Below are 26,274 nucleotides of genomic sequence, written 5' to 3' on the forward strand. Positions count from 1 at the left end.
ATAAAACACAAGTCTTAAAAATAAAACCCAACAACCGAATAGAGAACAAAATACAAAATCGAAAGCTAAGCCCCGCTTTGCATGCGACCCATCATCATAATGGAGATTATAAGCTGCAGGTTGAATACAGACGCGGCGAGGGGGATGAGAACGGGATGGGTGATCCGGGATCGGGATTGGGATTGGGGTTGCAGGAAAAGGGGCCATGGACAGTGGAGAGAAGGAGCTGGAGAGCCAGGAGGAGCAGAGCCACATGGAGCGGGAGCAAAACGGCAGCCAACCGGGAATCGTTTTACGTCTTCTGCGAAATATTCATTACAGCAAATTTGTAAAGGCAATCTGAGGGGCACAAGGCGAAAAGAAGTGCACTAAAAAAATTAAATGAGTTCTTGCGCACTTAATATATCAGAAATGCATTTTTTTGAAAATGTGTTTTTTTTAAGTCTTAAAATTTTTATTTCATTTCATAAGCAGTGCTATGAGGAAAATACATTCCTTTTACAATTAGATGATATCTAGATTTTTATTGAAGATTAAACGACAATAAAAAATCAGGAAAACTTTCTTTATAATAATATTAATAACTTAAGAAAAGTAATTTTTCCAATTTGTAAATTGGTGTTTTTTTTAAATTTTTTAAATCAAACTTTAAAAATAGGCAGTGCTAAGAAGAAATCACGCTTGAAATTATATGATGAAGAATTCACTGATCAAAAATGTGGAAAAATAACTTTATGGTACAAATGTGATAACAAAGTGCTTAATTTTTTTCGTGTAGAGGCTTTCAAGGAGAGTAAGATGGAACATGAGTCTGCCTTCGACTCCCTGGAGCCCTACATCCTCTTTTTTTGCCGTGTCCAATGCGGTTTTTCTTCTTCTCTTCATCTCTTTTTGTGCAAAATTATCTGTGGTGTTATTATGAGGCCTAATGTGCACAGTTCCTGTGTTTTCGAGTGATCGCTGGAAAGGGGAACAAATTTTTAAGGTATATACTAGAGAAAAATGGATATATAGCGAAAATAGTTCGCTTTATTTGTACACTAAGGCGTTAATATATAAGGGAAAAATTTGAGGAGGAAAGTCATTCAAGAATCCTACTCCTAGTTGAAATTCCAGAAAATAAAGCAAAGAAAAATCTATGCGACAACTAAATTGAGAACAAATTGCTTAAAATATTGGCGGTGTTTCGTGCACTTGAAAAAAATAGTATGTCGTAATGGAGCAGAATAGAATTTTATATTAAATTTATGGGGCGTTTTAAAACACTTGCAATAAACTAAATTAATCTACACAAAAATAAAGTCAAAATAATAAACAGAAAATATTGAGCAAATAAAAATTAAAATAAAATACCGAATAAAGTGTAGATAGTGTTAGGATCAAGATCAGAGCTGAAATTGAATGCACGTTTTGTTGCCCATTCGTCCCATCTCCCGCCACCTCCCCCTCCTGCTCCTTTCCCCCCCTCCCCTCCTCGTGGTCCTCCTACTCCGCCTTCTTCATATTTTTTTTTGCCTTCGCCGTGTTTTCATGAAATATTGCCCGAGGGGCGGTTCAATTTTGATGCATTTACAACGTTCGGGGTGTTGGTAATTATAGGGACTTTATGTCTGGAAGTTTCCTTTATGATATGGTTTTTACTTTCAAGTTTCTTTCATATACCGTTCGCGCTATTGTTGCATCGCCTTTGATTGCTGAATTAAGTCGGTCGAGTGGACCTTTTTTGTTGTACTTCTGGTCCAGCGCTTTGGGAAACGCCCTCGGGGAAATCGAAAACGAGGGGGGAGATGGGGAACTCGGGAAGGTCGGATCGAAAACCTTTGTATGTACACACATAAATTCATTCGAGCGAAGGAGGAGCTCGAGATCACTGAATCCAAAGTGAGCGGGAAAAATTCGAGTGAGTATCAGCATTCTGCAGTTCGTTTGGAACTCAATTAGCTGCAAATAGTTCAAAATTGTTCATTTTTTAATAAATGGCTTTGCGGAAAGTGACCCAAAACCTGCACATCTATTTCCATAACTTTTCTAACAGATATCCGATTTTAGAAATACAATGTTTTTTGTAGAAGAATAACCCAAAACCAGCACTTCTAATTCCATAACTTTTCTTACCGATTTCCTATATTAAAAAGGCATACTTTTAAAGACTTGTAGCTTAATTTTCTAAAAGTCTGCGTTAAAAAATTGGTTTGTGATTTCGAGTCGATTTTCTTGGAATTTTAATGATGTGACCCCTTTCAATTTTTGCGAAAAATGGCTTTGTAGAAAAATGACCCAAATAATGACCCATATAATTCCATAACTTTTCTTACAGATATCCGATTTTAAAAAGGTAAAGTTTTTATGTTTTGTGGTTTAATTTCCTAAGAATCTGCATTCAGATTTTGGTCCGTAATTAAATGTTGGTCCGTAATTAAATGTTCTGGGCGATTTGATAAAATTTTAAATTTTCAAAAATGGCTTTGTACAAAAATTACCCAATACCAGCACTTCTAATTCCATAACTTTTCTTACCGATGTCCTATATTAAAAAGGCATACTATTTAAAGACTTGTAGCTTAATTTTCTAAAAGTCTGCGTTAAAAAATTCGTTTGTGATTTCGAGTCGATTTTCTTGGAATTTTAATGATGTAACCCCTTTCAATTTTTGTCAAAAATGGCTTTGTAGGAAAATGACCTAAAACCTGCACAAATAATTCCATAACTTTTCTTACAGATATTCGATTTTAAAAACGCAAAGTTTTTATGTTTTTTGGTTTAATTTTCTAAGAATCTGCATTCAAATTTTGTCCTGTAATTAAAGGTCGATGTTCTGGGCGATTTAATAAAATTTAAAATTTTCAAAAATGGCTTTGTACAAAAATTACCCAAAACCAGCACTTCTAATTCCATAACTTTTCTCACCGATGTCCTAAATTAAAAAGGCATACTTTTAAAGACTTGTAGCTTAATTTCCTAAAAATCTTTGTTAAAATATCTGTTTGTCATTTCGAGACGATTTTCTTTAAATTTTAATGAATGGAACCGGGGTTAAGTTCCATATTCAAAATATACTTATCTTTAAAAAAGTAGGCCAGCATCGGTTTGAGTCATTGCTAACATTTAGCTGAGTTACAAAAAAATATTGTCGGTTAATGTTTGCCTCTGTTAAAATAAAAGAGAATTTGACTTTCCCTGTTTCCGTTTCTTGATAAAATTCTGTAAGTTTTCACCACTCCAGACCTAACACACTGTTAATCTAGGCACGTTGCACTCAATATTCCTGCCATGTAAGAATAATAACAGAGGGTTTGCAAGAAATGGAATGGAAACGTTAACAGCGTGCAAGTGCTGTGTTAACAGTTGTAAGAAAATATCGTTAGAGACGGATAAACGTCGATAGTCTCTGTCAAACATCGATATAACCAATATTTCGGAAACATCGATGACATCGATGTTGGCATCGATGTTTCTCCACGTCTCGCGGTGAATTGGCGTGCTGTTTAGTTTTGCAGTGAAATGTTAGCGAAACGTCGAACTAACAAAAGAGAGAGATGGACGGATAAACATTGATAATCTCTGTAAAAATCGATATAACCGATATTTTGGAAACATCGATGACATCCATGTTGGCATCGATGTTTCTCCACCTCTATACCACCTCTACACCCCTCTACTATCCGTACCATTGCAAATTAAAATTAAAATGTTTATTGAAATTTGGTGCTTTCTGGCGGCTTATGTGTGTGTAAAGATTTAAAGAATACGTATATAATATAAAGACGCAATTTGCAGCTAGTGAACTCAAGGTAATAATGCAAACCAATTTGTGGAAAACAAAAGGCAGCTGTGTGTGGGGGCCTGAGTGTGTGTGTGTGAGAGAGTTCTGATTGCGAGTCCTTTTAAATTCCGAGAAATCGCCTGAAGTGGGGCCCATATACATAGAGCCTTTGAAATATATATCTCAAGGGGGAATCGGGGCAAAGCCGGGGCGTCCAATATGGATGGCTAACAACGGGGCGACAAACCTAACCTCAAATCCTGGGCCCAAAACCCAAACGTGACGAAAGACAACAAAGCAAACAAAGCGAATAAGGTCAGTCAATCCGAACCCGAATCCGGATGGAGAGCAGCACAACAACGATGTGGCAGTCCCGATCCCGCTCCCAGATATCCAGCCTGATTGCCTACTTCGAAAGCAAGCAGCGGACCCACCAATATAACCAAACTAACCTCTGCCATCCATCTAATCCTGATCTTCTCTTCTGATCCTCTACAGGGCGCGCCCACAAGGAGGCCAAGGCCAAGAAGCTGCTCGACATGGTGAAGAAGCGACAGGCGGACAGCCACGACCACGACCAGAGCTCCACGGACTCCGGCGACGAGGAGCTGCACCACCGCAATGCACTTGGTTCCGCCGGACAGGCGGAGGGAGCCACGCCCACCACCGCCACCTGCCAGCATATCAAGAAGTCGGTGGATGCGGCCGGACTCCGGCGGGTCCTTAAACCGACGGGTCTCCTGTACGAGTGTTCCCAGTGCCTGAAGCTGGGCAAGACGACGACCGGCCCAGATGGAGCAGCTCGGTCCTCCGGCGCAGCTGCCGGAGAACCCGGGGACTTTGAGTTCGACAGCACACTGTGGCTGTGCCTCAAGTGCGGCAGCCAACTGTGCGGAAGGTCCCGGCACAAGCACGCCCTGGAGCACTACCAGGTGGGCAGAGGAGATCCTACAGAGATACCAATGGTACCTCTTCTGATTCAGCATTCTTATATCCATGATACCTCTATCTAGTTATCTTTTAAAAGCAATTCGATTTGTCTTGTCTTGTCCATCAGATTCTGGGTAATCTGGATTCGAATTCATGTTTTCTGTATTCCGATATCCATGCAATCTCTTCAAATTTAACACTGCTATATTCATGATGCCTCTATTATTATCATTACTCTTTAAAAATTGCCTTCCCTGTTTTTTATGTTCAATTCCATTAATCCTGTCTTGTCCATCAGATTCTGTATAATATGTACTCCATTTATCGTATTTATCATTCCCTTTCTTCTGTTCTTCTGTTAATTCAAAGGCAAAGATTCACTTCCGTTCTGTTTTGAGGTAAAACTTTAGGAATGAAATGAATGTTTTTACAGTATAAAAAACAGCTTCAGTATAGCCAAAATACATGCGAATTCTAAGAACTAAATGGATTCGAACACGTTGGTAAATTAAAGAGAAATTTCAAAAACAGGATTTTTAGTTTTTTAGCACCAAACATGGAACTACATATACATGTTTTATTTTTATGAGTTAATTTTAAATTAACGTAATATTATCTTTAAAATCAATCAATGTAGTCCTCGAAGTATAATTTGTGTTCTAGAATTTCAAGGTAAAGTAATGTTTTTGAATCTTACTAGCATCATTTATAATTAATTTCGTTGTAAATTATATTACTTACCTTATAGCACAGTCTTTCTGTATATAGTCCTAATCAAATACTTATGTGGACATTATCCTGCCTTTTGCAGACTCCCCACTCGGGCTCGCATGCTCTGGCCATGAACACGCGCTCCTTTGACATCTGGTGCTACGAGTGCGACATGAAGATCTGCTCCAATCTGCGCAAGAACCTGCTCGAGTGCGTGGAGCTGGTCAAGCGGCTGGCCCAGAAGCCGCCCACCAACACCGCCACGCCCGTTCCGCCCGCCATCGCCTACCTCCAGGAGAAGATCAAGACCACGCTGGAGCACCTTACGCCCATGGTGCCCATGACGGGCGGATCCTTCGAGGAAGTTGGCGGCGGAGCATGCGCCGCTGGCGGAGGAACTCGGAGCAGCCAGGTGGCCATTCCGATGCCACCGCCGCCCAGCTCGGGACAATCCCCCGCCGGCTCGCTGAGCAGTGTGCCAGGAATGGCCAAAAGGATTGGCGGCACCCTGGCAAGCGCCACGGCGACCGCTACCGCCACCGCGAATGGTAACAGCCGTCTCCCGACTGTGGAGTTGGCACGCAACGAACTGGACCGACTGCCCAGGGTGCGGGGACTGACTAATCTGGGCAACACTTGCTTCTTCAATGCGGTGATGCAGTGCCTCGCCCAGACGCCGTTTCTACTCCCCGTGCTAAGGGAACTGGCGGAGCCGGGAGAGGAGTAAGTTCACTCCACATGAAGCCTACTTGACGAGATCTAACTGATGTGCTCCTTTGTTCTAGATTCGTTTTGCCCGGCGGCACCTTCAAGCTGAAGGACAAGGGCGACATTGAGCTGCCCATGATCAAGGGCACCCTCTCCTCCTGGGGCGGACTCACCGCCGCTTTGGCCCAGGCCCTCGAGGAGCTCCAGGCGGGCGGCAGTGTGTTCACGCCCAGCAAGCTCTTCGAAAAGCTGTGCATCAAGTGTCCGCAGTTCACGGGCGGCGATCAGCATGATGCCCACGAGCTGTTGCGCCAGCTGTTGGAAAGTGTGCGGAACGAGGACTTGAAGCGCTACCAGCGCGTCATACTGCAGAACCTCGGCTACAAGGACCAGGACATTAACAGTGTGTCGGAGGTGATGCGACAAAAATGCAAGATCTACGGCAACCAGGCCGGCGACCGCATCCTGCGCCCAGAGCAAGTGTTCCGCGGCTTCCTCGTGTCGACGCTGACGTGCCAGGACTGCCACAGCGTGTCCTCGCGGCACGAGTACTTCCTGGACATGTCGCTGCCCGTGGCCGTGGAGAAGCCCCAGCCGCCGCAGCGCCGCAAGCCGAGCCCGGAGCTTTCGCTGGCGGCCAGCGGCTCCAGCGTCAGCTCCTCCGCCCAGAACCAGACCGCAGCCAGTCAGCCGGCGATCAACACCAAGTTCACGGAGGGCAGCGTCAACTTCACGGCCTCGTCATCGTCGTCCTTCTACCTGCACGCCGATCAGGAGGGTGCCCTGGGCCCCTCCAAGTCGCAGGTGAAGAAGGAGAAGGAGCGCGAGCGCAAGGCCAAGCGGGCGGCCAAGAACCAGCGCCACAAGCAGGCCCAGAAGCTGAGCCTCAAGCTGAACGGCAATGCTAGCGGCGGCGGAGGAAATGGCAGTGGCAATGGTTTCGTGAAGTCAGCGGAATCGCCGGACCCAGCGCTGGCCTCCTTGGGCGCGTCTGGCGACGCTGGCCAGGACAGCAATGGCCCCGAACAGCCCAAGGACCAGACCGCCGAGGACACCACTTCGTCCAGCGTGACCACCTCGGAGCATTCCGACGCCGATGTGGAGGACAATCTGGTGGAGGACACAGCTCCGCCCTCGGCCAACAATGCGTCGTCGAGCACCTCCGCATCCGCATCCTCGGCCGGTGGTTCGGCCAAGTTTTACACGGACAGCAACGGCAATGCCCAGCCGCTGAACGAGAAGCGCGACGACACGCCGGAGCACATGGACAAGGATTCGCTGGAGGAGGACGAGAATGGTGAGTGATGGAGCGGGCATCTTTCAGCTTACTACCCTTTCAATAAGTAATGATTGGTTGACTGGGTGTGTTTTGTTTTCATTCATTTGCCAAGTTTGTAATTTACAAAAATAACCTTTAAAGTGCATTCAAATGTAGAAATAATCTTGCTAAGTGACGCAACAAAAATTCAATTCAATTCAATAGCTATCAGCATCAGTCAATAAAGAGATTTATTTATTTAAATTCATTTAGCTAGGTTACCACTAACATTTCAATAACTATAAATTTACTAATTTTTATTGCCCAAAAATAACCTTCAAATGCATTCAAACTTACAAATAATCTTGCATTTCACAAAGCTATCACTATCAGTCAATAGATTTTTGTATTGTGAACTACTTGAATATAGATTAACAAGTATTCAATTTAATGCCTGTAGTTAGGGTTTGAATATTAGTTTAATCATACGTGTATATTGAGCAGGAAGTATTTTATTAACTATTTAACTACATGAGTATGGATTTAGAATTATTCAAAAGAATGCTTTTAGGCAAAGTGCGAATTAGTATAAGTTTATTTATGTAGTATTTGTTTATTTCGACCTAAATGGCAAGCCAATAATTAGGTCAGTATTCTGCATTAATGCATATTTATTTGAGTATCAGTCAATCAAAAGATTTCCGTACATATTGTGAAGTATTTGTATATAGATTTACAATGATTTATATTATTGCTTGTAGTTAGGTTCAGACTGAATGAAGTTGGTGATGATTCTGACTAATCCATTTTCTCTTCGATCGCGACCCATTCCAGACTCGGGTATCGCCACTAGTCCGGCACCCACCGCCAGCAACAGCAGCACGAGCACCAATGCCACTAACGACACCAACGACACCAACTCCACGGGCAACAACAATGCGGGTTCCAGATCCGGATCTTCGGGCTCATCGGGCGCCCTGGAGGAGGCCTCTGCGCCCGCGAGCCTGGTCAGTGCAGGGCTCTCCGAGAAGGGGGCATCCCTGATCCGCCAGATATCGGTGGGAGGTGGCGAGCAGCACGGCGCACTCAATGGCGCGGCAGGGGAGGCAACCGCGCAGCCGGATGTTACCGCCAGCCAGACACAGAATCAGCCACAAAGCCAGATCCAGGTCCAGAGCCAGAGCCAAACCCAAACCCAAACCGAAGCTCAGGCTGTGGCCCAAGCCCAGGCACGTGCGAAGCGGGTGCGCACGCAGAGCTACTCGGACTGGAGCACCACGATAGCACCGCGCTACCAGTGCGAGGATGGTGAGTGCTCCGTGCAGTCCTGCATGAACAACTTCACGGCCGTGGAGCTGATGACGGGCCAAAACAAGGTGGGCTGCGACAGCTGCACGCAGCGGATCAACGGCAGCGATCCGAAGGCCAAGTCGGTGAACACCAATGCCACCAAGCAACTGCTCGTGTCCAGTCCGCCGGCGGTGCTCATTCTGCATCTGAAGCGATTCCAGCTGGGCCCGCGCTGCATCTTCCGCAAGCTGACGCGCCCGGTGAGCTATCCCAATCTGCTGGACATCGCCGCCTTCTGCGGCTCCAAGGTGAAGAACCTGCCGAACATCGATCGCAAGCAGAAGAAGCTGCTGTACGCTCTGTACGGCGTGGTGGAGCACTCCGGCGGCATGTACGGCGGCCACTACACGGCGTACGTGAAGGTGCGGCCCAAGGTGACACCGGAGGACAAGCGCTGGAAGTTCCTGCCGCACGGCAGCAAGGCGGAGCTTGACCAGGACGATGACCAGCTCAAGAAACTGGAGGAGCTGCTGGCCAAGGAGAAGGCGCGCGAGATGCATCTGCATGCGATGGACGACAGCGACGACTTCACCAACTCCAGCAGTAACTCATCGACCTCCGACGAGGGCAACGCCCCGGCCACGCCCCTCGAGGAGCAGCCGCAGCAGCAGCAAACGCCACAGGAGGAGGCCGCCCACGTGCAGGCGCCGCCGGGCAAATGGTATTACGTGTCCGACTCCCGCGTCCAGGAGGTCAGCGAGGACACGGCGCTGAAGGCCCAGGCGTATCTGCTTTTCTACGAGCGCATCTACTAGACCCTCGATGATAAGATCCTTGGAGAATGAGTATAAGGATGAGGATTAGGATGAGGACGAGTGATGAGTGATGAGTAGGAACATAGGAACATGTCGCGGGAGTCTAACCGGAAGGGGAGTCTGACAGATGGTTTTATTCCATCAACTAGCTTAGGACCATGCTATACATATACATTTATTAATTACAATTTTTTTTTTGCTGGGTTCGTTGTTAGTTTCGCTCCCCTTCCCCAAAAGTCCAACTTTGATTTATTAATAATTTTTTGAAAACTGCATTTCCGGTTGGACTGATGGCGCAGAAAGAGACAGAGTGGCGGAGAAAGAGAAGGCAGCTACTCACACATGCCAAATGCATTTGGTTTTTCCCACTCAAAATTCATTGTACAATTTTGGTTAACTTTTTTGGGACAAGCTTTAGTTAGTTAAAGGAAACGGAGGAAGACACACGCGCACTCATTTTAAATTTCAGGAGTTTTGGATTTTGTTTAGTTTTAGATTTGTTTTTTTTTATTAGTAGTTTCCGAAAAGACACTAAAGGGAAATTAAAATGTTTATTGGTTGCAAGTTCTCTTGGTTCCAACATTGTCCAGAACTATGACAGAACGTTACTTAAACCACAAACACCATAAACTTAAGAAAAGCTCGGAAAACCCTAAAGAAGATCGCCGTAAACTGAATATTCAAACCAACAAAACATACGAAGGGAAAACGAGAAGGAATAAAGCCAAGAGAAAAACTATTTGCTGATGTTCATAAGTTATAACGAATACGAATGAAATAAATACAACCAATTGCTCGCTTCTGCCAATAAACTTAACTTTGCAGTAACTTAACTTATATACACCTACTATATATACACACTATATTACGGGCCCATATACACATACCGCCCACTTAGATATTTACAATTTCAGCCGAGAAGTAAATGTTTTGAACCTACGTAGCGAACGAAATGGTAACAAGAGATTTATACAATAGCGAAACATAAATATACAAGACAGTTTATCTTATGACCTAGGCTTAACTATCGATTAAATTATGATAACTAACCATGTATATTAAAGAGAGAAACGATTTGAGAATGCAAAAAGTTCGCTTGTGATTTATTCGATTTCCGACGAAGAGGATGTTTTTGAACAAGGTTAGGAATTGGCGGCACTGATCATGTAAAACACTTTAAAATCGGGTTAAATACCTGTTTGGTTAGCAAATATATAAAATAGACATTTGGGAAACTTTTACTTCATTTGAAATATTTGCAAGAGCTCAACTTGTTCAGAAAAATCCGGCACTATCCACGCATATTAACATAGGTTTCGTTTTAAAATTTAAGCTTGAGTAGTATATGTTGGTAAAGCTTAAATTTCTTTATAATTCAACAAATAAAAGTAAAAGCCTAAAGCAACTTTCGGGAAAAATACATTATGCATGTAAAAATCACAACAAAGCTTACATGAAACATCTACATGTAGCGTGCATGCCTAATGTATGAAGTAAAGTAAATGAATTTTTTACCCAATAAATATGATACGGTAAATCAACCTTTTCGGCTATAAATTAAAAACATATTTGTGATAAATACATTATTAATGAAAGTCTTTTAAGTAATAACAATAAAATGTACGATTCAAAATTGATTTTAAATATGTATTTTAAGTGGATTAAATTCAAATCCCAATATATTGAGGCAAGCTTTATAAAGTAGAACTGGAGTGATGATGTTTTCAGTCCCGTTCCCAGCTTATCAGTCGATCTGCGATCCCATCTGACCCCATCTCATCCTATTCCATTCCGGCGGCAGGTGACCAAGGTCACGTCGCACTAGACGCTCAAAGCTCTGTTTTCCGGCGGTTCCATCGATTCCCTCCAGTCGCACAATGAGAGCTCCATTGTTCGGATTGTGGTGCTGGCTGGGATTGGGATTGCTCCTAGCCTCTGATTCCGGGGTGGCTTCGGCCAAGCGGTTCTTGCGCTGCGAACTGGCCCGAAAACTGCTCGATCAGCATGGGTTTGAACGCAGTCTGCTCTCCAATTGTGAGTGGAAAAATTAAACAGTATAACAAAGATATTTGCCGATAAAATAGATATTTTCATAGTTTGTGTCTTTGTAATGAGTAAAAACTATAAAAACTTTCAGAAATTGATTGAACAAATATTTTATTTTTCAACTATTTATTAACACATTTAAAATTATTTTGGGGGCTATCATTAAAATATTAAAAAATTAAAAAATCAGTAACTAAATAGAGTTCGTTTGAGTTATATGATTTCTTGTTTCTCCATCTAAGGGATTTGTTTGCTGGAGCACGAGAGTGGATTAGAGACCAGCAGGATCATCACGAATCCGAATGGATCACGCAACTTCGGGTTGTTCCAGATCAACAGCAGGTTTTGTCTGGAGGGAAGACCTGGTGGCACCTGCAATGTGAAGTGCGAAGGTCAGAATAGTCCTCCAGGATGTCCATAATAATTTTGTAATTTTCTCTATTGTCGCACTCTATTTTTTAGATCTCCTCGATGAAAATCTTAGGGAATCGGCCGCTTGTGCCAAACGCATCCAGACATCCGATGGCTTTCGGCACTGGAATGGTTGGCAACGCTACTGCCGCAACACCCAAAATCTGCCTAATCTTAAGGTCATCTGCGGGATCTAGCAAACAATAAGTGATTTAATGGGGTCAACAGTAGTCATCTGTATTTGAATTGAGCATAATAAAAATAAAATAATCATCACTTTACAAAATTCCCAAAAAAAAATATATTGGGATTGATAATGACAAAGTTGTTGGGTTTCCGGTGTCGTTAGTTTGAGTATTAAGTTAAAAAAAATTTTAGAAAAAAATTATTTAAATCAATATTCATGTGGATCAGTATTCATATGCATATTTTAATACAAAATGTAACCGTTGTGTAGCTTGAAATACGATCAATTAAAGACTATGCAAATAGCTTTTACGATTTTGTTCTCTCTATATTATATTTTCCCACATAAATTAATTTTCAAGTTATAGCAAGCTTTTTGCTCTTCAGCTTTTTCGTAAAAACTTTGTTAGCTTTTCAGAGCAATTGAGTCACCTCGTGAAATTACCCCACTCCTCACTTTTTGTGTAGGGGGACTATACTATCTAGCTTACGTGGGGCTTTCGGACTCGTACAAACGTGGGATTTCATTTGGCGACATCGGCCGAACGATTCGGAGCGTTTTTTTCGTTTCAACTTGTTCAAAAAAGACTTGACCAAGAATTTAACAAAAAAATATGGAATATAAGAAAAGTCAAGAAAAGAAAATTCCAGTGCCAGAGATACACTCTTTTATTACAATATAGATATACTTTGCGAAGTATATGCCATGTAAATTACTGGCATGTGATATTGTGTTTGCCCCTGATTTCTGAACCCCTTATATAAGACCCTCCCGCCCCGTATAAAAATACATATATATATATATATATAAATGTGACTCATTTCCCTTCCCCGAACCGGTTCTCCGGAGGAACTGTGCGAGCTTTGGCTGATCAAGTGGTCTTGGGACTCAGTCGTGGAGCTGCGGTGTGATAAAATTGAAGGCAAAATAAAAACTCAAGTGTAATACTTATTTTTTGTTTTCGTGTTCAAGTCCAAGACCCCATGAAAACCTATTCTCCCATTTGATAAATAAGTGCACCGCCCTGAAATGATCTCTAATGAAATCTTTCCAAATCCCCCTATTATCTTAGAAAATTACGTGAATAAAAATGAAATATATGATATCGTCTATCTGTGAATTTAAATCTAGCTTCAACTTTTTTCCATATCACAAAATGCTTATAAAAAATGTGAACAAAATTTATGAGGGATTCTTATAAAAACATGAATTTTATAAAATCAGTGTGATGAAATAGAATTAGTATTCCAATTAAAATCTTGAGATTTTATGTGTAAAATAATTTTTAAAAATAATTTTGTAAGAACCATTAAACAGTTTATTAAAAAATATATTTCAAAAATTATTTTGCTTGCAAATAACAATAAATAGATTATTTCTATGAGATAAATCGGGTTTTCTAAGTCTGATCTTAAAAATATATTAATAATATAATATTCTATGTTGCGTAAAATTTGTGTTGATCAGCAGTGCAGTGAAATTATGAATAATAATTATTATTGTGATTTAACAACTAATCTTAATAAAAATGAATAAAAATATATATAAAATAAAAAGAATAAATATCGATTAGTGATCTTTACAAATGATGCGATCAACAAAGTGCAAGAGCGATTACTAGAACAGTGATTGTGGAGCATTTTGTGGATATCCATTTGAGATGAAAATGAATGACATGATCCTTGGTCCCTTATACCAAAATATCCAGCAAAGTGAATTCGGTTCTTTGTAGACTATGAACATTGTCTGGAGGCTTCCACATTTTATAATTTCCAGACCGTTCTGTATCAATTTCGATATTTTCATAAACTTGGGAAATGCATCATAAACTCGATTTCATTTACTTGGATCACTATTATATATTTATATTTATTATATTTTTTTTTTTGGTTTGGGGCTATTTCATCACATGGCGAAATTAGTGGAAAAAATTCTCTGCTCTTTGTTTGCCTTTTATTTTGTTTTGTTTTTTTGTTTTTAGCCGACAATCAGAGAACGACGCTAAACCCACGTAGTCGATAGCGAATTGTGCAAACAAAATCCAGTTTCGTTAGTGTTCGTGAGAAAGCTATCGGCAACAGGCGAGCTTCCTTATCGTAGATTTTAGGGAAATTTTATTAAAGATGGCGTCACAAATGGAAAATTAAGTAACTATTTTAAATAAATTTGCTAAGATTTCAACATTGAATAGGTCAGAAAATTAAATGTCCATTATAATAAAAATAAATCAAATGTCGATGATTATAATGTTTCCATTCAAGTTTAAAGTATTTTACTAATGATAAATATTTCAGGCTGAAGTGATTCTTTAAGCTGAGAGCATGTTTAAGTAATTTGTTCCTAAATATATATGGCTCATTTTTAAGGGCATAATAAGTATATTATTACATAAGTATAGAACATTTTCTTAAAATCGATGTTTTTTTTGTTCTGTGTCTGTATGGGGATTCGTATTGGCCCAGAGGAGTTCCACTGTACCCCAATGGCTCTCCGTTTGTCTGCGACGCATTTTGCAGTGTTCGAGTATTGGGGCGTTATTGCCGCTACCCTTGCCGCTGCCGCACAACCACCGCCCCTCCAGTTGGCCGCTTTACCGCTCTGCTGGCGCCGCAAAGTGCCGACGAACGCCGACGCCCGGAGCGTATAAAAGTGCCGGCCGGCGAGCGGTTGTCATCAGTTCCCAAGCTTTCAGCTTTGTAAAAGCGAATGCAACACCAAACAGGAAAACAGACAAGAAAAACGAAACAATCCAAGCCAAAACAATATTACACCATCGAAGGTAAATCGCCGAGAGAAAACAAGATGAGCGAGTTGGCCAAATTGCAGGAGCAGGATCGGGAGCAGATACCCCAGGAGCTGCTCGACTGCGACATTGAGTTCGACGAGGAGCTCCCTGCACCCAAGGAGCAGGAGGTAAGGTGTGCTCCGGCCAAGTCCTCGGACAAGCGCTACTCCAAGGCCCTCAAGAAGGTGACCAAGGTGCAGCGCATGCTGGAGCAGGCCATGATCCTGCTGGCCAAGGAGGAGGCCAGGTTGCAGGACAAGGAGCAGGTCTCCAATCCATCCAAGAAGCAGCAGCAGAAGCAAGCCAAGAAGGACGGCAAGAAGGCCAAGAAGCTGGCCAAGAAGCTGGCTAAGAAGCTGGCCAAGGAGACGGATAAGGCGGGTGAGAAGGAGTCCTCCGACAGCAGCTCCTCCAGCTCCTCCAGTTCCAGCTCCTCCAGCTCGAGTTCCAGTTCGTCGTCGGAGGAGGATGAGGCTGAGCTGGTCAACTTCTACGGCAACGGCTGGGGTCGCAATCCTTGGCGCCGCGGACCTCGTGGCCACCATGGCATTGGTCATAGGTATGGTCATGGTCATGGTCATGGTATTAGCCACAAGCATGGCCACAAGCATGGCCACAAGCATGGGCGCAAACATGGCCACAAACATGGTCATGGACCTGGTCATCATGGTCATCATGGTCGTCCTGGACATCACCATCACTTGGGACCCCACTTTGGGCCCCACTTTGGACCCCATGGTGGACCCCATTTTGGACACCATTTGGGACCCCATCCCTTTGACTGCGACAGGCGGTCCTGCCTGAGTCCTTGGCAGGATCAGAGGCAGTTTTTTCGGTGGATGGGCCTGCCGTGGGCCCTGGACAATGCCACGGCCTGCCGGAGGAGCCGATCGCTGCCTAGACCTGGGCACGACCATCGTGGAGATCTCGGATTCGGGTTCGGATTCGGACCGGGATACGGATACGGACATGGCCACCCGTGTCGACCACATGACCGTCGAGTAGAGAGATCCCTCTCCCGTTCTGGTTCCCATTCGAGGGGGGAGAGGAAGTGCATGGGCAAGAGATCCAAATCCAGTTCCAGCTCTAGCTCGAGCTCCAGCTCCAGTTCCGAGGATGAGAAGAAGGCCAAGAAGGGCAGGGGCAAGTGCAGGGGAAGGGGTAGGAGGCAGCGCTCCTCTTCCAGCTCCTCCTCGAGTTCCAGCTCCTCATCGAGTTCCAGCTCCAGTTCGGATAGTGAAGTGCAGATGAGGCACAGGCGCGGCCATCACGGGCATCATTTTGGACCTCCGCATGCCCATCACTTTGGGCCACATCCGGGACACCATGGACATCACTTTGGGCCTCATCCGGGACACCGTGGACACCACTTTGGGCCTCCCCATCACGGTCTGCATTTCGGACCGCATCGTGGACCCCATCAAGGAGCACCCTTCGGTAACCCTCTCTTCCACCATGGACCGACCACTGAAGGACCTCCGCCAGTCATTCCCTTTGGAGGACCACCAGCCGAGGGCCTAGATCGTCGCGGTCGATCCTTATCCCGACCCCGATCCCACTGCCATAGGGAGAATCAGGAGAGATCCCATTCCCGGGGTCAGGAAAATTGCGAAAAGGGCAAGGAGAACGCAGGCCAAGACAAGGAAAAGGAAAAGTGCAAGAAGGGCAAAAAGAAGCATGGAAAACATGGTCATGGAAAGCATCATGGACCCCATTGTGGTTAGGCTATCGCGACCAACATCAAAATTCCTTCAATGTATTTATATACCCCCAAAAAAGCTTTATTATTGTATACAAAAAAAACATTTAAAATTATATATAAATTTAAAAAAGTGAATAAAAACGAAAAACCAAAGAAAAATCTGTTGTATTTATTGTGGAGTGTTGAAACTCTCAACTATAATAAACTATATATCAATCCAATAAAAGGTTAATAAAATAAATTATGAAGTGTTGAAAACTCTCCTAAAAATATACATTTATTTATTGACTCGAATTTGATTGTAATTTGTTAAACATATAGTCCTCATTCCATACTGTTTTTGGGATTAAATGAATACATCAATCCAAAAAAAATTAAGTTAAACGAAAAACCAAAGAAAAATCAGTTGTATATATTTGGGAGTGTTGGAAAGTCTCACAAAAATGCACATATATTTGTTTATTTTCCACTTCAGCAATTTGTCACTTATTTATTAAAACCACTGTTTTTTGGATTACCAAGCTGATAAATTGGGCTCCCGCCTTTAATTACATTTCTTACATTACATTATTACATTACTAATTATATTTGACTACTCAGCTGAGTTAGCTATGGGAAATTATTAAATTGCATTATTAACGCATCGAAAATGATAGGGACATCAAAAACGCACACAAAGCGGGCAAATATGGCCAAAACAAATTTAATCCCATTTACAGTCATTAAAGTACTCAAAGGGAGTGAAAAAAACAATTTCAAATAAATAATGACCGTGCAAATAATTAGTTTTGTTAGTGGTGTCGTGTGGGAGGGTAATGAAGTATCGAACAGATAGTGGCGAGGTCATAAGGCTTAGGGCATGGCGAATCCAGATAAGAAGGGTATTCCTAGAGAGGTTCTCCCCACTCAAATGACGATTCAAAGACACCTTATCGACAAGGCCTTGTAAATGATAACCCCTATCTCTTCGTTTTCAGGTGTTGCACCTTTGTAAATATGATGATGGTGCTCAGCTGAAAGGTAATCCAATTAAAAGGACCCAAGCAACCACAGTAGCCTTTAATTAGCTGGACATCTTGTTGGTGGAATGGTTTCGGCATGTGAATGGATGTTTGGATGGACCTTCCCCTATTAGTTCGAGCTTTGAGAACACTTTGCAAGCAACTGTTCTCAGTTGCGCAGGAGAAGAGCTAAGCTGTTCCTTAGTTTGGGTATAAACGACAATCAAATCATCTTTATGAAACGCGGCAATATTAAACTAATGGTCACTGAATATCTAAAATACAAATAACACAAATTTACAAAAAAGTAAATAAACATAAACGCAAATAACCCATTTTGGAAATGGACTAGTAACTTCCTTGTGAATTTTTTTAATATGTAGGCTTAGAAAATCCTTCAGGGCCTTGTAATAAAGAATTCCTGCTCAAAAAAACCATAAACGTAAGCTTAGCAAATCTTTGAAGGGAGGGCTTATAATGCACAATACTATACCAAATACACTTCTTGTCTCCAGTGCAGGGTGCACACTCTCCAGCTTTCTCCTGCTGTTATTAGCTTAAGAGAGCGCTAAGAGAGTCAAATACTGGGTACACCCCCATGGGGAACACTTTGCCCCGACCAGTGCAAGTTTCCCCTAATTAATGGGCGGCGGGCGAATGGGAATTGCTTTTGTCTATAGCTTGTCTGGCAGATCGGTGGGAATGGGGCGTACAAGGGGTATACGCTTTGGGGGTACGCACCCGCTGAAGTTGTGGGCCAAAGTTGAAGAAACGCCGGGTAGTTGGCCTGCGTGTTTTAAGTGCTGTCTAATAATGAAACACCGCAAACTACGGGAGCGTTTGAGCTTAAGGCCCCCAACTCATGACCTTTTGAGCGGTGGACCAGGAAGTCGCCGTCCTGGAAAAAAATCACCTTTCCCTCGTCAAACGGCAGGCAACAGGTGATTGAAAAAACACAAACAAATCTGAGCGTGCATTTTCAAAGGAAAAGTTTATTCCATTTTTTGTGACAATGTGACAGGCGCAGCAACTTTGTTTTGCCCTTTTTGTTGTTCGTTGTTTTATGTTGTTTACAGACATTTCATAAAGTTGGTTTGTTTTTTGTCAGTCAATTTGAACAGTGAGAAAAAAACATAGTTTGAGTTCACGGCTAAGCTAATTTAAAAACAATGTTTAAAGTGTTAGAAATTGTGTTTTATAAGTTTGTTATTTATTTACATTTCAAAACATATACAATATTCAAGCTTGCATTGGAGACTAAATATAGAAATCTTTATTTTGGTATTACATAAATAGAAGAAGAGAATTTAACCTTCACTGCTCAACCTTCATTGTCACAAGCAGGACTTCACTCGGTTCAAAACTGAAAATTACTGCCAACGGAAAGCTATCTGTTTTTCAATTTTCCAAAAAGAAAGAGCGATTGAAGGGAAAAATAATAACAAACCCAAAAACTGAAAGTGTGCCATGAATGGGGGACGCTGCCGGAAGTGGATTTTTGAGCGGAAATAATTTTGCCACATGTTGGCAAAATAAAAACACGAAGAGGGAAGCTGTAACAGCGTAATGCTAAAACAAAGTCACGCGCAAAAAATCGGCGGGAAAAGCGGGGAAAATTGCGGCGGGAAACGGGGACGTGGCGCAAATCCTTCCGTTGTCGTCATTGTCGAAAGCTTAAAATTCAATCTTAGCAAAGGATCCACCACATCCTACTCGTTTCTTCGAACCCCACTTCCTGTTTCGCCCCATTTGAGATTTTACTTTCAAACGATACGTACATATATATAGTATATATATTTTTTAATAATTTTCTTCATTTCCCTTCAGACAGGTGGAAAAAACTTAGGGGCTTATTTCTGTGTGTGATAAACGCAGGGGGCAAATGGGAAGGTAAACTCGGCAGTCGAAACACTTTTTATTAAAATAAACTTACATTTTCTGTATTCCTTGTTTTGACTTGGGAGACTAGGGTTGCCTTCAAATGAGTACTCTAAAAATAGTAAAGTTAATAAAGCGCCTTAAGGTAAACAGCAGTATATTAAAAAGATTCCATTGCATTTCTGTAGTATTTATTCCTCATTTTCTGGGAATTTAATTGACCCTGAGTAGTGAGTGCAGGGAACTGCACAAAGCAATGGCATAGGTCGTCATAGAAAAACACAATAAATATATCACAATGCTCTGCAGATACCGTAGAATGCTGGAGCGATTTCGCCTTTGTTGGCCTGTTCTGCTTAATAAGCGACAGCCGAAAAGTATGCACCCCGTTGCAGTACTGAATGGAATTCCTGCTCTGTAATATCATGGCAAATAAGCTGAGATGACAGCAGTTCTCCTTGTTGCCCCCCAAACTGATATTTTTCTTTTTTCGGGACCTCCACTCTCGGCTAACTGGCAAACAATGGCCGCCGTAATACTACACAATAGATATTTGTCAGGGGGACAGGGCGTTGCTAGGTGCGAATGCAGATACACAGAAAGTTATACGAATGTTACGTGAGCAGAGTGCCAGAGCAGTGGAAAGTGTAACAATGGGCGGGTGGTGACCCCGACACTTTTCCCCGCCCCGCCCCGCCCTGCCAATGATAACCCTTAGCCCAGTTGCAACGCATTTCGTATGCAGCTCTTGTCCGGCAACGCAACCTTTACGGTTCTGGTTCTGGTTTTGTTTCTTCCGCCCCCTAATATTCCATGACCATGCTTTTTGGTTCCATTTCCACCAGCCACCAGGGCTAAACAAACAAGGGAAAAGATGAAGACGGAATAGTGGGAGCAAAATGTACGGATAAAAAGTGCAATTCGCAAGGACAACGTTGCGTATGCGCGATATTTAAGACAAATATTTGGACTTCAGTACACCCGTTGCTTTGTTGTGTTTAGTTAATTAGAATGTTGAGTAAGCAAGAACCATTGACAGCAATTAAAACTTGAAAATATGTTGAGAGATGAATTGATTAGATCTACAGGTAATATAAAACGAGTTAAAGAAAATATACAAAAAGCCAGGTCGATTTTGCTTGAGCCCTGATATGAAAATCATGTTGTTATTATCATTACAACTTCTAAAGTATACAACCACCCAAAACAAGATGCAAAGACACAAAGTGCAATTGCGAGGACAACGTTGCGTATGCGCGATATTTTTGGCGAATTATTTTGCTTCAGAATACGAGCTTATTTGTTTCTTTTTTTTTTTGAATCAGCTATAAATATGCGTAATATGAAAATCATAACATAACATCATTTTTAAAATATACTAATACCTATTAACAAAAACAATACACTCTTAAGGTACTATATAAAAGAAAACGATGCAATCGCAGGCAAAACAAAGTCTTTAGAATCTTATGGCGCCAATTAAAAATCTAAAGCAAGAAATTTTGAGAAGCAGCAACTAAAACCTTAAGCTTCAGGAGAGGCTTCTGAGTAGAGTATGGCAAACTATGGAGAAAAAATATTTATGCGCAGAAATGCCAATGCGAAAATGGCCATAAATATTTGGGTATTAAAAGCTTGGTAATTGGAAATGAAAGCGTCGCAAAATAAAAAATGCCGCCCGAAACGGCAATGAATTTAAATTGGTTGGTTGGCAAAATGTTGCAGACACTAAATTATACCAGAGCTATATGCAAATATAAGTGTTTCAGTTTATTGGGAATTGGATTGAATGGTTCCCCGGGCGAAAGGAGGAGAAATATTATTTTAAGCACTGTCAATAATTAATGGATATTCGAAAATGCAAGCCAAACTAGCTTAAAGGCATTTGTAAACACATTGCTGATGTATTTGGTGAGACGAGCTTAAATTTTAAAATTTCACTTTTTGTAGGGCAATTTTTATGGCAATTAATTTGTTGTGCTAAATCTGCATAGAAGATGTGACAAATTTTACGCTATAAAAGCCAATTATTTCATTTACTTAGTCCCTGCCCTCGGCTAGCATACCCACACCCACGCACACACACCCACATGCAAAATTAAATCAAAATCTTTATTAAAACATTTTATGCAAATGAATAAATAAGCAAGTGGCGGACAGGAAAAAAAGAGGCAGAGGCATTGAGAGCAAAACTGACTGACAGCCGTCAGAGACGTTTCAGACAGAGACGGAGATACTCATGGTGTGAGGGAGATGGCAACAGTTACACATTTACATAAATATTACAAGGCTATTACTTGCCGCCCATGTGCCACGCCCCAACGCCCTCTTCATAGGCAAATACGAGCGTGTGTGCATTACAATAATATGAAAATTATTTGTAATGTAATTTCAAGTTAATAAATGTTCATTTTCATATAAAGCGACAACTCATTTTACAATGCCAGCAGGTAAGTGTGTGAGTACACTGTGAGAAAAGGGGGTCTCTTTAAATTCTGGCTCATACTCACAGACTTACTTTTTAATATTTAATCATTAATTTGGATCACAGTTTTTTTTTGTTGGAATGCATATATTTCATAAAAATAAAAGAATATGTGAATGAATTGAATTTGTTGCAGTGCATAGCAGGTAGAATGGTAGCCGACAATGAGTAAAGTAACGGCAGGAGGAGTTGTGGATGGTGGAATAAAGGTGAAAGCCAAAAGCACGACAGGAAGTAAAGTTGTCGAAAGTGAATTTGCATAAACGTATGAAATTTTAATATTTACGACAAATTTTCAACAGCTTCTCCACACCCCGAAGAAATACCCAGCAGAATCTCGGCCGCACACACACACACTACCGCACCGTGCACTCAACTTTCTCCTACACTTTCACCGGTTTCCCTTTGAGCTGCATATTTTCGGGCGCGCACACACAAAAAGTTCTCCCAGCCTACGAAAATTCACTCAGTCAGTTCCTGTATGTAGATGTACACGTAGATGACAATGTTGCTTTCCGGCTGCGAAAGTGGGCGCTGAATCGAGGGGGAGTGGCAGGAGAAAGGGGCGGGGCGGGGCGGAGTTGGTGAAGAAAGGCACTCACCGAGTGTAAACTAAATTGAGTTAGCACTGAATTGGGCAATGAGCACGGAACTTGAGGAAGGGTCCTACACCGAGCGGATTCGCCTCAATTGCGGGTGTTGCAAAATTAAATCTGGGTCGCATTAATAGGGTGAATAAGTCGTAGTTTAACTGGAGTTACTCAGTGTGGTGGTTTCCTTCTGTTTAAATTATGCATTTTAAAAACAAAACTTTTCACAGGCAGTGTATCATAAATTTGCTTTTAATTTGTACTAATTAAATATGACATATTTTGTATAACCTCTGAATTTTGAAAATTAAGTTATTTTTTTAGTCTACAAAAATGATAATAAAGCACTCACAAACACAGTTAAAATCCTTGGATAAGGAAATATGCCTAGTATAGTATTTTGAGCCCCAAATCATCGCCAGAGTTCCATTTCCCACAGGGGATTATCGATTTGGGCAGTCCGATTTACCGAGGCGGAACTGTTCCAGTTTCGGGTAATTCATTTGGTCACACCAGGTGGGCACTGCCTCAAAAGGACTTGGACTTGGAATAATTCCAACGATTTGATTCGATGTCCACTTTGCAAATGCAAAATGGCCCACGCCAGGATGCTGCCAAATTGGTATTTGGGCGTTGTGATTATGGGGAGTGCAAGAGCCTGGAAAACTTTGGTTTCTGGCCAGCATATAGAGCAGAAATAACCTTTGTTTATCGGTTCATTAGCATTGGACCCCGCTGCTATATCGCCATTCGCCTGCAATTAGCACCGCCATTTAAATGATGCCCTACAATCTGCAACGCTTAAACACTCTGTTTACTCCATCAGTCAGCTTAAATGTTAGTTTAATCGCTTTGGACTTAAATACGCATATAAGTAGCCCAATTGTTTTCTAAATATTCTCTTTGAATCGACTTCATGTTCGGTTCGCTTTTAATGTACTTTTTAATGGCTTTTATTGCCCTGGTCAATCGGTTTTCGATTGTTTTTGAAAAAATCACTCTACGCATTGAAGCACATTAAATTGCCATTGAGCATGGATAGCATTCGTAATCGACGATTGGCCCTCGACCGCCGATGCCCGACCCCCGACACCCGACCCTTGACCTCCAGCCCCACATCTGACTTCTCAAATTGGCCATTGTCAAAGTTTACTCTGCCATACCCTTTGATGGTTAAATTGTTGAATTGTTAAATTAACTGGCAGAAGGCGTTTAAATGACTGCGAAGAGTGCACTTCCTAGCAGGTTTTAAATCATTTTATTTAAAAATACAACTGAGCTATAGTGTTAATTTATCAAAGGTTATCAACTAAAACATATAATTTCCTTTTTTCGAATTTAAAGAGTCCTTTTACTCATGTCAGAATATAACATTTATTATAATATAATTAAATATATAACATATTTAATTCCTCTTACACAAATTTGTATAATTTCAACTGAAGTCATCATTCAGCGTTTACTGTCGCTGTTTTGAGGGTATCGTCTCCATTAACTTCCGGTCTTGTAAGTTATTTTTCGTATGCGAGCTGGATTTCAGATTTCATTAGATATTGATTGCCAACTTGCAGCCATGCAACGTGGATGATCAAAGACTGACGATTAGTTTTCCGCCCGCTTTTCCGCAGTCGAAGCCTGTTTCAAATATTTTCCCTCTGACTCTCACATCGTAATTTGGTTAAGGCGAAATCAGTGCACTGGTCATTTACAACATAAATGGAAAAAAAAAATAAGTCGTGCGCGTTCGTGTGTGTGTTTTAACGTTGTGCAAACAGAAAACACACAGTATTTCCATTTTAAAACTCGCAGTGGCTCTTGACAGTAATAAAACTTGAATTATTCAGGGAATTCGCTGATGGATTTATGGTCAAAAAGAATTCAAGTTATTGTGTATGAATTGTATTAAAAAAACGCAGAAAAAAATATAAAAAGAAAAATACAACATTTTTTTAATGTCTTATAAAAAGGGTTTTTGTTCTGACCATACAGGGCATCAAAAGGTTAAAACTTATTGAGATTATTGGAAACATGTCTATCTAAACTAGAGTCAAAAATAATTTTTTCAATAAAATAAGCAGTATTAAATCTGACATATTTTTACAAAGGCACTTATAAAAGACACGGATGTGGCATATTTAGAACACATTGCAATTTTTTTCTTATATGTGTTTTTCCATTTTCAAATTAATAAAAAAAATTGAAAATTTTTTGATGCAATGTTACTCTACAGCTTATTCTCTCGACACTTAAAACACTTTATCGAGTGTGTCCGTTGGCGGACAGCTTATTGTTTATGCCCCCTCTTTGGGCGGCTGCTGCCTGATTGTAATTAAAACTGCTTAAATTGCTGTCAATACAAACACACACCACGCTCCCTGGATATCCACCCCAAAAAACACCCAGCACCCTGTCAACACGACGTAATTAACGCTGCCCCCAAAAAAGTCGGAAAAAAGTGGGGAATCGAAAAATGCGGATAGTTTATTTGGGCTCAATAATGACTCATTGGAAAATTTCACTTACTTCTTTCTTGTTTACCTGTTTTATTGCCAATGAAAAAAAGCCGGTTTTAATTAAAAGCCTCCTGTCATTTTTATTGTTTGATGCGGTTGGCCTCATTACATATGGGGTGGCATTTGTTTGATGGGGGTTTTCCGGAGTTTTGCGCACTTTTCGGGGGCATGAGACTCTGAGATAGCGATATTTAATTGTTATTTAATTTTTGGTTTTGTAGGATGAACATGTCTGTTTGATGCGAGTTCATTGGATGAGTTTATTGAATTAATATTACATAAGCCAAAGCTCATTATTAATTGTACAGGTTCAAAGGAAATGTTTTATGTTAATATTTACTGGATAAAAAATTACAGATTTGTTGGAAAATCATTTAAAATATCTTAAATAAGAAGTTTAAATGGCATAAAGTCATTATATCAAAGATAGGGGCTTATTTTACTTAAAAAATAATTTTATCTTTTTACGACTTTGTACATTCTGCTTCACAAGTCTGTCCAGTTCCAATTTCCTATTTTATCCAACTCTTAACCAAAAAAATTCAAAAATTACGTTGACTTTCCAGCATTTATTGATCGCTTTGCTCACGCTCATTGAGCCTTTGCATATTAATTAAGTCGAGGACATGTTACATATAAATACTTTTCGTCTGAAGTGGCAGCTCTCGGTTTCCATGGCTGCAATCCTGGTCTTATCCTGCCACCAATAAGTCTCTCCGATTCAATTAAATGCTGGCAATGCAGCCGCAACAAATAGGTAATCAATACAGTCTGTGACATCGAACGGCAGGCTAGAGACCTGCTAAAGGACGCAGACAGTGCGGCACATGAGTGTAAATGTAGCCAGGGGCCAGGGGCCAATGGGCGATGGGCAAGGGGCGTGATTGATGTTTAGCATTTGACCCGGCAACTGCAGATTGCCTTCCGTTTTCCACGAGGACTTAGGCGAGTCGAGTTTGTCCTGGTTTGCCGAGTGCATCCTTCTTTATGCCATGCATAAATTACGTGCCACCAGCAAGGACTTTTCACTTTGTTAACTTTGTGAAAATTGCACAAACACACACCCACACAGTGACTTGGACACACATCCGGCCATCGGGAAAACTGTTGCTCCCGGCGAGAAAAGCAGTTTTCCTGCATTCTCCGAGATAAGACAAGCGGCTTATTGTCGCATCAAATTTAAGAGCTTCCGTAACTTCAA

The 26,274-nt window shown here is 41.5% G+C and overlaps 3 protein-coding genes and 1 long non-coding RNA gene across 5 annotated transcripts; all 4 read left to right on the plus strand.

Moving 5' to 3' along the window:
- Window positions 1-3,626: 3,626 nt before the first annotated feature.
- On the plus strand, window positions 3,627-10,565 carry LOC108136296 (ubiquitin carboxyl-terminal hydrolase 45). 2 transcript variants are annotated; one of them, XM_017257381.2, is made up of 5 exons: window positions 3,627-3,791; window positions 4,262-4,695; window positions 5,505-6,127; window positions 6,190-7,409; window positions 8,205-10,565. In XM_017257381.2, exons 2-5 carry the CDS (start codon window positions 4,303-4,305, stop codon window positions 9,473-9,475), a joined length of 3,507 nt encoding a protein of 1,168 aa, XP_017112870.1. In that variant the 5' UTR covers window positions 3,627-3,791; window positions 4,262-4,302; the 3' UTR covers window positions 9,476-10,565. The 2 variants fall into 2 exon arrangements, with proteins under 2 accessions (XP_017112870.1, XP_041564903.1); XM_041708969.1 differs by lacking the exon at window positions 3,627-3,791 and adding an exon at window positions 4,115-4,180.
- Window positions 10,566-11,335: 770 nt separating this feature from the next.
- On the plus strand, window positions 11,336-12,218 carry LOC108136181 (lysozyme). The gene is made up of 3 exons (XM_017257179.2): window positions 11,336-11,509; window positions 11,764-11,913; window positions 11,984-12,218. The coding sequence occupies exons 1-3, from the start codon at window positions 11,353-11,355 to the stop codon at window positions 12,127-12,129; spliced, it is 453 nt and encodes a 150-aa protein (XP_017112668.1). The 5' UTR covers window positions 11,336-11,352; the 3' UTR covers window positions 12,130-12,218.
- A 374-nt stretch (window positions 12,219-12,592) lies between these two features.
- Window positions 12,593-18,048, plus strand: LOC121467850. Its single transcript, XR_005977877.1, has 2 exons — window positions 12,593-13,060; window positions 17,584-18,048. It is a non-coding gene; the product is annotated as an uncharacterized LOC121467850 (long non-coding RNA).
- Window positions 13,682-16,759, plus strand: LOC108136311 (hornerin). The gene has a single exon (XM_017257407.2). It carries the CDS (start codon window positions 14,826-14,828, stop codon window positions 16,626-16,628), a length of 1,803 nt encoding a protein of 600 aa, XP_017112896.1. The 5' UTR covers window positions 13,682-14,825; the 3' UTR covers window positions 16,629-16,759.
- Window positions 18,049-26,274: the final 8,226 nt, after the last annotated feature.

The sequence above is a fragment of the Drosophila elegans genome, unplaced genomic scaffold (genome assembly GCF_018152505.1).
Source record: "Drosophila elegans isolate 14027-0461.03 unplaced genomic scaffold, ASM1815250v1 contig_149, whole genome shotgun sequence".
NCBI lineage: Eukaryota > Metazoa > Arthropoda > Insecta > Diptera > Drosophilidae > Drosophila > Drosophila elegans.